At 33.3% G+C, this 13147-nt stretch overlaps 1 protein-coding gene across 3 annotated transcripts in view; it reads right to left on the reverse strand.

Annotated features, from left to right (window-relative positions):
* The window catches only part of DCN (decorin), a 49552-nt gene extending 39187 nt beyond the window's left edge, over positions 1 to 10365 (reverse strand). For 2 of the 3 annotated variants that reach the window (XM_031939565.1, XM_031939563.1), the window contains exons 1-2: positions 10092 to 10365; positions 1186 to 1433 (exon numbers count right to left, since the gene is read on the reverse strand). In XM_031939565.1, the coding sequence (XP_031795425.1) occupies positions 1186 to 1399 (214 nt within the window). In that variant the 5' untranslated portion in view covers positions 1400 to 1433; positions 10092 to 10365. Of the gene's footprint in view, positions 1 to 1185; positions 1434 to 9779; positions 9956 to 10091 lie in introns of those variants that run through there. The other variant, XM_031939564.1, reaches the window with a different exon arrangement.
* Positions 10366 to 13147: the final 2782 nt, after the last annotated feature.

Here is a 13147-nt window from a genome sequence, read left to right on the forward strand (position 1 = left end):
TCAGTCTTAGTTTTTTCATCAATAAAAAGGGAACTACAATAGCAACTACCTCATAGGATCATTGTGAACATTGTGAACAAGCCTGGTGATTTGTCTTAACTTCTTTTAGTCTTGGTTTTTTTCATCTATAAAAAGGGAATTACAATAGCAACAACCTCATAGGATCATTGTGAACTAATATGTTTTCATATTTATAGATTTATAAACCTTAAAGCACTATATAAAAATTGGATATCAATATGAGGTATTTATGCACCTCAAATATAAGCCCATATTTCAATACTTTTTAAACACTATGTTAATGCCTTTTTTACTGCTGACTTTCAGTGGTAGGCAACTTATTGAATGTTTGTTCCACTGGACCAAACACAAGGCCCAAGGGACACTGTCACTAGTTTTTTTTTTTTTTATTTTAATTTATAGTTACTGATTTAGATGTGCTCCATGCAAATAATACATTTTCAAAGATCTTGTTCTTTAAGGTGAGATGGATCTTAGATTGTCTTAATTTTACAAATGAGGAAATGGAGGTCAAGAAAGAAGCTAATAATTTTATAATTATCAAATAACAACATTAGAATTCAAAATTCAAGGCTAGGCCATAGGATATATAAGAATAAAATTAGATCATATTTGTAAGATGCTTTGCAAACCTTAAAATGTTATATGTCAGCTAGCTATTATTCATCTAATATGTTGAAGATGAACATGAATTTTAAAGGTCATCTTGCCTAAGCCCTTCATTTTACAAATGAGGAAACTGAGGTCAGATGAGCATCAGAATCAGGATTTGAATCAATCATGATAAAGTGGATAATGTCCTAGGCTTGGAATCAAGGAGACTCATTTTCCTGAGTTCAAATCTGGCCTCAAACTCTTACTAGCTAACAGTGTGGCACTGAGCAAGTCACTGTTTGCCAGAGTTTCTTTAACTAAAATGATCTGGAGAAAAAAATGACAAACTAATATTATATCTTTGTCAAGAAAATCTCAAATGGGTTCATGAGGAGACAGACATGACTGGAATAACCAAACAAATTATGGCTCCAGAGTTCACCCAATTATCATCACCCCACATCTGTTTCTTCCTAGGTCATACTCTATTTGACTAATGTTGAATTTCTATAATGGGATACTGAAAGCTTAAGATAGTGTTTAAAATAGAAGTATTTTGGATAAACTTACCCAAATCAGAGCACTGAACAACTCGCAGATGGCACTGGCAACGGAAGGGGCAGACTGGACCTAATGGTTCTAGGTCATATCTAGGGTCAAAACTACTGTCGGTGGGACCTACCCCAGAGGCCTCATCCTCCAGCATAAAGTCAAATAAACCCGTTTGAAATGGTTTGGCCCAGCAAACTGGTACAAGAAGGAGGAAGATGATAGTAGATTTCATGATTTATTTCATCAATTTTACAGGAGCAGAGAACCTAGGGACAAATTGAAAGTGTCAGAACAAAACAATACAACAGCATTACAGAATGGTTTTATCTGCAAAATTACACTGTAGATGCAAAATATCAAAGAATAGCAAGAAAATGTCAATTTTGCATTAGCTAATAGAATATTAAAATTTTTGTTCCTGGATCAATCAATGAATATTTATTAAATCCCTCATGTAGCAGGCATGGAACTATGGACTGTGGCTATAAATGCAATACATTTAAACCCTATTTGCAAAAAAAAAAAAAATTACATTTAAAACAAAAGGGAAATTAAAAACATATTTCCATAGCATGTAATTGGAAGGGGGCAAGGGAATGGAAATATGATATAAGATCATAGAGCTTCCATATCTCCTGACCCAGAGGTCCCACTACAAGACAAAGGGGACTGAAAGAAGCTTCATGCATACCAAAATAAGTAGTAACAATTTTTGATAGTAAAATATAATCTAGTCATGGATTACTCCATGGCATGTCTCTTACCCCACTAGCATTTATGCTGGTGGGTCTAAGATTCTCAGAGGAAGGAATATCTCTCAATCCTAATCCTCATGTTGGGTGATATTTTTCTACTGCTTGCCACTGTACTAACTAAAGCTCCACTGACATGTTTGCTATTTGTACAACATCAGTCACCGTGATACCATTAACTCAAACATAAAAGACATGTTAAATAATAAGACAAAAGCAATGTCATATTTATTCAATAGAAGAGCAAAGCAAGACTAATTATATAATTTATTCAATTGAATAACAGAACATGAATATTATTAATTAGTGTATTCTATAAAATTAGGTCATACTCTTTCATTAATGCAGATAGTACTCTATAGAAGCTTAGCAGAGAAGTATATGAATAGAGAAACGCATGAATTTGGGACAGGCTGCAATGCCTTTAGTTCCTAATTTTCCCTATTTAAACTCATTTCTGTAATAGCTTCTCCCTTTCTGGTCCTTACCAGTTTCTTACTAAGCAAAGTCATTGTTCTGTTCACAAGATAATGAATCAGTGACAAACTCTATCCCCTCACTGTTATCCTTAACAAGATAATAAGAAAAACAAAGCTCCTTCAGTGACATAATTCTACCATCTAAAAATCATAGAAGAATCTGCTTTATTCAATCAGCTCCAATTCTCTTTTCACAGAAAAGCTTAGCTCACAACAAAATAAATGCAAACTCTCTCCTTTTTCAACAAGAGAGGTTAGTAGAAGGCAAAAAGGTGTCTCCAGAATGTTTCCCTTCTCTTAACTCTGGGATAGCAATAAAACCCAATGGATCTTCTTAGGACAAGAATATTTAATTCCCTTTCAATAAGTTTGCAGTAGCTGCTCAAGCATTTCTCCTGTCAAACAGTGAAAGATGACCTTTCAATCATCTGAAGAGTTACTTGCTTCATCTGGAAATTTTCAATATCTTTTGTAGTCCTAAACTCAGCTTACTCCCCTGATCTGATAGCTTTCTTCTTGTTCTTCCTATTGTTCTTTCTTCCTTCTTCTATTTCTTTATCTTCTTCTTTATTCCTTCTCCTTTTTCTTCTTTCTTCCTCCTTCTTCTATTTCTTTGTCTTCTATTTCTTCTTCTTTTCCTCCTCCTCCTCCTTCTTCCTTCTTTTTCTTTTTCTATTTTTATTTCTTTGTCTTTTTCTATTTCTTCTTCTTTTACTCCTCTTCCTCCTTTCTTCTTTTTCTCCTCCTCCTTTCTTCTTCTTCTTCATCATCATCATCATCATCTCATTTCTTCTGTTTCTTCATCATCTTCTGTTTCTTCATCATCTTCTTCCTCTTCCTCTGCTTTTCTCTTTTCTTCCTTCATTTTTAAATTTCTAAAAAATTCTCCTTAATTGCCTTATGCAAAAGAAATTCATATAAAGAGTAGACAATGGATTAGTTTTTTCTTCTTATAATCTCCTTTTCATTTGGATAAATAAAAGATTTTACTAGGCAGAAAAGTTTTAATATACTTGTCATTCTGATGGTATTATTAGCAGTCCTTTTGATTTTTAATAATGATTATAGCTTTTCTGCTGTAATTTGAACTTAGAGAAACAAATACTTATTATATGCAGGCCTCACAAAAGTCTGAGAATTGATTTGGGATAAATGACTTCTCTTCAATAAGAAGTTCCAAAAGTTTTATTAACTTTAGAAAAATAAAATTATACTAGCCAGCTGTTAATTGCAAAATTCCTATAAAATAAAATGTTTAAACTAGTCAATATTTGATAATAGACTACTCAAAAATTAAATAAAATCCTGCATCTTGCAACATTTCTTTCTTTCTTTCTTGAAATACAGTTTATCTTCAAATGGCATAATGCTGATGTAGGATTAATGGATATTTTACATTTAGTCACTTCAATAACTTAGAATATATATTCTCTATTACTGTCACCGGTTGAGGTTTGTGTCTAAAAATCCAATTAAAAAAAACTTTTCCAGCTTTCCTTTGACTCATGTTTGCATTCAAAGTTCCTACTCAACTCTAATCTTTTTTATTGGGAATGCTTAAAAGTCTTCTACTCCACTAAGATTTATGACTTTTGGGAGTTTATTTCATTTTTCTCCTGTAGGATTGTATTCAGCATTTCAAGCTACTTTACTTATTCTTGTTATCCGAAATCTATTCCAAAAAGCAATAGATTTAATTTTATTTAAATTATTATTATTAAATATTATTTTAAACATTATTAAAATTAAATTTTATCTAATTCCAAACTCTCTTTTCAATATTATAAAAGCTGCCACCTCTTGTGCAGTCCTAATTATTGTGGCTCCTTGGTGGGAGAGAGAGAGAGAGAGAGGGACAGAGAGAGAGAGAGAGAGAGAGAGAGAGAGAGGAAGAGAGGGAGGGAAGGAAGGAAGGAAGGAGGGAGGGAGGGAGGGAGTAGTAATAGCTTGATCTATCTTTGTATTATAGTCAGACTCCATTTGCATAGCACTTATGATTGTATGATTGCATAGTTGACTCTGTTTCATCTCATTCTAAGACATCTGTGTCCCTGCACTGATCTCCACCTCCAAATGTTTGTCTCCAAACTCTGAATCTTAAAGTCATTCCACTTGATCTTTAGGGTTCTCCATGGCATCTCAAAATGAAATGCCAAGGACTTTGGATACCAAAGGGCTGAGATAGTTTAATCAGAGTGCTTCTGTCAAAGACACACCATACTGGTTGCTGTTCTCTGGCTTATTGCATCATACTGGCTACTCTAGAGCTTTCTTGGGATTGCCTGAGTCCTATCTATGTTTCTGCCCCATCTCTGAAAACACTAAAAAATATTATTGGGGTTCTTTGATTGTACCTGTTGGGAGTAGGCTACTGAATGATTTTTTTTTCTTGTTCTTTACTATCCCATGATAAAAGAAATCACTTATTAAAGTGTCTCATTGAATCCTTTGACAGTTATTTGCCTTAAGGAGGTTTTTTTTTTTTTAATTTGCTGATATGTGGCCTTTATCTGCCTAGTTCTGTTCAAATTGCCATGTTGGCCAGAAATCCTTCTGCAAGATTCTTAATAACTTTTAATACTTCAAATCAGAAACTGCTAATAGTCAGTTACTCAGCTTTACTACATGAAGGAAAGATCTGTGGAGTATGAACTTGGCAATCTTTATATGATCTTCCCATGCTTCCCAAACAATTGCTTGACATTATTTTGTCAATTAAAAACTAAAATTCTAACACAGTTATGTATATAAATGATTGTCCATAATTTCCTTTGGACACTATTGCTGCAGTCTGTTGTATCTTCAAGTAGATTTTCTCAGTACATTGCTCTAAGAGGAAGTTCTCTATATAATCTTCAGAACCTGTAAATCAATTCCACATTTGCCTGAGTGTGAATGGATGTTATCAATTTTAAATGCAGAAATGTTCATTTTCTGCCATTTTAAAGTTGGTGACATGTGAAAGATACAATACCATATCAAAGAAATGGAAACAAAATAATTGGCTATTGATTGGATAATGGAACAAATTTGCAATATATGAAGATCATGGGATATTATTGTGCAAAATGATAACCATAATGAGTTTAGAAAATCATAGGAAGATTTATATAAACTGATGCAGTGATAAGAAAGCAAACTCAGGAAAAATATGCACAATAAATTTCACCATCAAAATAAAAACAATGACAAAAAATAAATACAAAATTAAACTAAGGGATTTGTGTAATTATAATTGCCAAAAGTGGTTCCAAAGAAGAATTCAGAAAATGAACCTCCTTTCCATCTTTGTAGAGATAGAACATCACATAGACTGAAATACCTAGTTAATGTTGCAGAAATGTTTTGTTTCCTTCTTTGACAGAGATTTTGTTCTCTAGGAAGGAGATAGTTTGAATAACATTCAGAAGTGAAAGCAATAATTTTAAAATATCATTAAGATATGAAGAAGCCTAAATCATATGATGGATGGGGAGCAGAGTTCTGATATATGATTCATATTGAAGTCATAGAATCACAAAAAAGTGAAATGGAAATAAATCTGAAAAATGGAAATTTCTTCAGAGGTAAAATAATCTAATATGCTCATTTTTGTTACACAGAAGCAAAGTAATACTAGGGAAGGCTATGTAACTTACATAAAAATCATGTATTAGTAAGAATTGGAGCCAGGATTTGAATCTATGTGCTTTGATTCCAAATTCAACATTCTTTTACCTAACCCTCATGATGCAGAGATTGAGAGTTTTGTGTGACTTATAAACAACAGATTCAGCCATATATTCAAGAGATCCAAGATTCCATTCACTTGTCATTTTACTATTTCAATTCAGTTGATCATGAATTAAATTTAAAAGCTAGTGCTTAGTAACTGATGAACTATTAAATTAAATACATTCATTGATTGATAAATTAAATTATATTGATTATTAGATTGATAGCCTATATACATAAATGTAGATAGGACAGAATACATAGAAGGAATAGATGATAGATAATGAAGATGGTAAATAGAAAAATAGGATAGAGATAGACAAAGACAAAGAGACACAGAGATAGAGACAGACAGAGACAGAAAGACAGGTGACAGAGATCATAAATAGATCTATAAATTGTATTAAGCTATTTTATATCCACTGAAAACAAGTCTACAAGATGATCAGAGTAGAAAAGTGGTAGTGTACAAAAAAATAGTGCATTTCAAGTTAGAGAATCCAAGTTTTCATGCTGTATCTGCTACCTATGACCTTGTGCACAGTTCTTGGTGGTTCATTTTCCTCATCCATACAATGAAGTGAGTCTCTAAAATCTTTGTTATAGCTCTTTCATTTGCCTCTTTTCTCAATATTTAATTTCCAAAGGAAGTATATTTTTCCATAAAATAAAAATATATTTGTTTTACTGAGTCTTTTCCTCCTTATTGCCTTTTTAAATAAACTGATCCATTGCCTGGTAAGTTAATTGAGTGATTGGTTTGGCCATTTTTCAAGTTCATAAATAATTCAAAACCTACTATGAATTTGGACCCAGTTATACAGTCAGGTACATTCTTTGCTAAGATTGCATATGAATGATGTCATCTCAGTACTAAATATAGAACTTAATTATTGTATTATTAACTCCTTGTCTTAACTATTGTAAAAATGGAAGAACTGAAATATAGATGATTTGTTTTTTCCCAAATGTAATTGATCTTAGTTAACTGGCTTGATAAAACTATTTACTGACTTAGCCAAGCAATTTTGTAATATAAATTTATAAATTAAACAGTACTTATTTTTAAAGTTTAAGCTTTCAAATAGAACAATTGAGCCCCAACCCCCAATGTTCTAAGAACTGGTGACAGTTATTAAAAAAAACAGTTGTTTGTCTCATCTGTTTCTTAGTTTATTTACTTTGCAAGATTTTCACTGAAGATTGCAAATTGTTACCTTGAGCTAAAGAGTTACATTGAACGGATTGTTCAGTGACTTTCTTTCTATGCTAAATCTTTTGATTTCCTTATATTCTTTGGTCATTTGGAAATCTTTAAAGTCAATGGAAAAGGCACAAGTCTATCTTAATTTCTTGTACCGATTATTTGTTTAAATTGATTATTATATTTCTAATGTAATATACAAACAATAAATATCCATTACTATTCTTTGTCAAACTACAAATTCAGATGCTTGTTTAATCTATTATTAAGAATTCCATATTAATATACATCCTTTTTAAGACCTTTCTCCCCTCTTTAATTATACTATTGCCTTTAATAATCTACACCATTGTTTGGCAGCCTTCTCTAGGACAAAATTATAGGGAGTGATTTTATAGGGAGTGATGCACATTAGAACTCAGAGCTTTAGGTTTACCACAAGTTTGCTGGGTTTGCATATTTTAATTCCTCATAACTTTGGAAGGAAATTTAAAATAAGAACATGCAGTTTTAATAAACGACATTTGCAGCTGGGATACATGTCATCTAACAATATTTATTTTTAAATTACAAATACAATATTATGTGTTATGATGAATATTAGATAGTATATGATAAATTTTATGCATTCTATTCATTTGTTTCAGAGACAGATATTAGTATTTACCTTCCTCAAAAGCAATATGGAGTGGATACAACAAGAGATTTGGAGTCGGAGGACCTCAGTGTTGACTCCAATTTACTACTTCTGATACCTTGGACAAGTCATTGAATCTCTCCTGTGTCCTTAAATTTGATCACATGTAAAACAGGGGTGTTGAAATGGAGCATCCTAGAGGTCCTTTCCAACTGTAATCTTATGATCAAAGTTTATGGAACCAAGAAAAGGGATTTTTTTTGGTACTCTAATGTATTTTTGTGCCCATTTCCCCATAATTTAATATTTCATCTTCATTTTTGTTTTTGATGTACTTCCTATAGATTATTTACTTACTTCAATGCTTCAAATGCCCTTTCTAAATAGTTTACATTTGTGCCTAGCATATAGCTTCATAAAGGCTTGTTGAATTTAAACTGCTATGAATTGAAGGTACAGTGTGTAGATTGAAATAGAAATCTTAGAATTACTACAAATGGCATCAAATTCCTAACTAAAATTATCTTTCCTTTCCTAGTGGTATTTGATTACTTATAGTAGCAGCATCTTGGAACACTAAATCATCATGCCATTAGATATTACAGATTCCCCATCACGACTTAATCTGTTAAGAATCCCATATGCTATATGGGTCTTGGATGGTATAATTGAGAGGAAAAAAATACAATTAGAAAAAAAATCATAGCCTATGTGTTTATATTTCATTCACATAGGCTTACCACTAATATGAAAGTAATAAAAGCACTATGAGCATCTTTATTTATTCTTGATGCATTTAAGGAGAGCCATGTCTATTTAAGCATCCAGAAAATAATCTAAGTATTTTGAAATGATTTATCTAGTCTTGTACCTCTTCTCTGGCCTGTCAATTAAACAGACCATAGAAATAAAAAAAAAATATTTAGCAGTATTTTTCTTTTTCACTGATTTTCAGTAAATTTACTTTTCAGTTAGAATTCAGTTAAATTAGGAATAACTCCTTGTTGTCACAAGTTACTCCAGAAATGCTGTTCTATCTGAGAAGGTTTCTGTGATGTCATTTATGCCTATGGTATCAATATCAAAGTGGGCTTGGCCAGAGAACTTAATACTCAGAAGAAGATAAGTGAAACAATAAACACATGGAGAAAAGGGGGGGGGGGGTTTGGGGAAGGGAAACAAAATCCTTCAGACGCAGACCAATTTACAGGATCAGAAATAAAGTAAAACAATCAAAACAAAAACAGTTATCCATAAGTAGGTTAACTAAAGAAGTCTCTTGGCTATGATTTAGCTCAAAATAGTTATCCACAGGCATCCATAGCCCTGGGATCTCACTTTGCTGGGGGTAATCATGTTACCGTCTCTAAAAAATGATGGGGAAAAAATAAAATACATACTTTGGTTTCATACTGAATTTATCTTATAAAATAGTCACATCCCCATTTAAACTATCAAGTATCATTGCATATCTTGTCCCTAGAATCCCATTTCCAGCCATGTAAATTGCAGATATTAAAAAGTCCAAAAGCATATTCTGTGAACATTTCTATCTTTCCCCAAAGAAGCAATCTCCTTTACTAATGATCTGCCCTTTGTTTACAGGGTTTCAGATCTATACATTAAATCTTTACAAATACACTCCCTCCCCTCCGAGGTAACTTTATTCCAAGGCTTAAAGAAGTGCTAAAAGTCTGCTAGAATTCAAGAGAAAAAGAAATAAACAACAACCAAAAGAAGCCTGAATTCATAATCCTCCTAGACTTGGCATAATTCAGAAACATTTCCCTGTAAACATGAATGAAAGAGTCAAAACGTTTCATTACCAATATTCATGCAGAAAAGCAGATATTCATTGCAAGAAAAAAAGTCATCTCTGTTTAGAAACATCCATTCCAGAAGCAAAATTAAAAAAAAAAAAGTAAAGCACATACAAATAAAGACAAAGTATTCAAACTCTTAAAAATGTCTTCCCCAACTTCTGTTCTCAAACAAGTAAGAAAATGTAGCTTTAAACCTGGTTCCAACTTTCCTACTTCTAATTCCCTATCCCTCCCCCAGCTCATCCCTTTAGCTCCCGACCGACCGAAGGTTTATTAGTCTGCAACAGCGTGCGGGACAATTACTGAAAACCATACCTTTTCATCCAGGGCTTTGCCACAGGAGCCCTCAAAAGCTGAGATGTAATTACACTAAATATTCAACCCAGGCAGGGGAAAAAAAAAGTTTGCAGGTGTGGAGAGGAGGAGGAAAAGGAGGAGGAGGGGGGCAGGTTACTGCTCTGTGACTGTCACTTGGTGGAAAACCTTCTTGCTTCTTTCTACTCCATAGCCCAGTTAGGAGGGGGGAAAAAAAAGGTTTCCCTCAATGAACACAATCCAGGCTGACACCCACATTAGATCATATGGTAATGATATGTCTCCTGTATTGTAGCCAGAAACTTTATCGGGCTTTTCTTTTTTTTTTTTTTTTTCATTTGCTTTATTTCTTTTTCATCTGTTTAGCATCCCAAACTGCTTGTGCTGAAAAGCTGAGCAACTTGAGTTGTGATTCATCTTACTTAGTAGATTCATTTCCTTTAAAAAAAAAAAGATTTTAAATGAAAGATTTGCTATCCTCCCCCCACCTTTTCCTTCTATCCTGGTTTATAAGTAACATTTATCAGTCTGAAAGGACTCCCCCCCCCCCACCTTATTCACAATAACTGGAAGCTGAGCAACCAGTCCAACATTCATCTTGTAGTTATCCTAAATGTGTTCTGCATCAAATATGTGAGTAACCTTCAGTTTAAAAAATACTCAATTTTCTCTTGCCTTACTTTGCCATTTTTAAAATTTATTTTGTTTTGTTTTTTTAACAGAAACTCAAGTACCACGTTTTGAATGCTATGGGGACATTTTTATATATTTTGAAAAGTTACCTAAAGGATCTTGGAAGAAAGCCAGAGTTTTATATGAAAAGCCTGTCACTTATTATTTTCATTCCTCAAATTATTCTGACATTTATGACCAGAAATGTTTCCTTTAAACCAACACAGCATCCCCCTTCTTCCCCCTAGCCCTTGCCTCCCCAATGTAAAAAAAGCACAATAGACCTAATGTCATTGTTGGTTTAAAAAAAATCCTCTAACTATGAACACCAGGATTGTTACAGAACGTACATATCCTAGAAGCTGATCACATGTTACTCAGTGCCTGGGGAGGTGGGTTTGAGGAGAATGCAGTTATTATTTTTTTAAATGAATCCAGAACTTTGCTCAGACTTAAATAAGGATATCCAGGCACTTTACAAACATCAGAAAGGGAAGAAAAGAATCCAAATCTCCAAGAAGATGTTTACTTAGCCCTGAAAAGCTCTAAAAACATTAGTAACAACACCCTGGTTCCAAATGCTTTGAGTTTTCTCTTTAAAGTTTGAAAAGTTCATGTCTCTCTGTTTTGACTTGCATCTTTCTGCCTGCCCCTAGGCTGTGACCAGGTGCAAACCTGAAGTAAATTTCTTTGAAACATGAGAGAATACATCCCTCTTTTCCTTTATGACATTCCCCACCACCACCATGAAAGAGACAGAGACAGAGATAAAGATGGAGACAGGGAAATAGAGAAAGACAGAGGGGAGGGGCTCTATAATCTCCATTAGGCTAGAACATAGTAGAATCAAACTCTTCTAGGGAGAAGATGGGGTCTGGGTGGTGTGTTTTCTAACATTTTATATTTATATTTCCTCCTCCTAACTTTCTGTGTAAATCCCACACTGACACCCCAAACAAAGTAGCAGAATATTTCTACTCTAACTCTTCTCGAATTATTTTCTGCACCCTTCTGTGTATTTGGGTTACTGATGTAAAAGTATTTCCTGTGATCAACATATTCTATAAGGGCCTAGAAAGGAACAGACTTTCATTGATCTGAGGCAGAACTGAAGACTGAGTGAAAATTTTAGCATCTCAACTTTAGAGTTATATGCCCATCCTTGAACCCCCACATCTCCTTCTTTTGCAACATATAACTATAAATTTTCTCACTAACAAAAAATGGATTCAAAAAAGGAAAGAAAATTAGCAACAATATATGATAAACCTGTGGAAGATCTTGGAGATCATATAGACAAAAATCTTCATTGTAAAAAGGAAAAAAAAAAACTTAATGGAGGCCAAACACACAGCAAATAATGGAATTACAATCCTAATATTAGGCAATCTCAGTCCAAATCCAGCCATCAGAGAAAAGTATGACTGGGGAAGGGTGGAGTAAATCAGATGGGTTTGTCACAAGCAAGAATAAACATTTGGTATCCATTTGATGTCCATGTGATTTCCAGAAATATGAGTAAGGCCCCCAAGCACTTTGGGTGGACCCTCTTTTATGGATCTTCAAGGAGATATGGAAAGCACTCACAGGATGGTCATGTGTGGAAGGAATACCCAACTCTATAGGTGTACTGAAAGATGGGTCTCTACATAAAACAGCACTATAGAGATAATAGTAATGATAAGGATAATAATGATAATAATAATTATAAATAATTAACAATTATTAAGTTCTTGCTTTTTATCAGGCACCATACTAAGTGCCAGGGATACACCAAAAATTTAATTAAAAATTTAATTTAATTCAATTTAATAAAAAAGGCAAGTTTCAAACAAATATAAACAAAGGAAGGTCTACATAAATAAAATAAAAGGTAATTAACAGAAAGAAGGTACTGGAATAAAAAGGATGGAAGAAAACTTTCTTGTAGAAGGTGGGATTTTAGTTAAGTCTTAAAGGAAAACAGAGAGGTCAGTAATGCAGGAAGAGGAGGGCAAAGTTTCTAGGTCTCTTGTTGGCCAGAGCTAGTACTTCAAGCTTTGTAAAGTGTTTTACAAAGATTATTTTATTTGAAAACTGGGGAATTGTTGATATCTCTGAAATTGAACCAGCCATTTGTTGCTAGATATTTGCCATCTATGTCTATGGGAAAAGCTAGTTCTGGAGAACCAAATATTTTGTAATTTAGAATGTTGCAATAAGAGGCTTGTGTAGTTCCATAGCCCTTCTCAACATATCTTCTTAGATGGTTCCTGAAATATCAGGAGATTAAGTCCAGGATCACACAACCAGTGAGCATTAAAGATGTAGATTGAACACAGATCTTTCTGGCTCCACAAATGACTCTAACAGTCATAAAAAAAATTAGAGGGTTCAAATTATAT

Source organism: Sarcophilus harrisii, chromosome 5 (genome assembly GCF_902635505.1).
Source record: "Sarcophilus harrisii chromosome 5, mSarHar1.11, whole genome shotgun sequence".
Classification (NCBI taxonomy): Eukaryota; Metazoa; Chordata; class Mammalia; order Dasyuromorphia; family Dasyuridae; genus Sarcophilus; species Sarcophilus harrisii.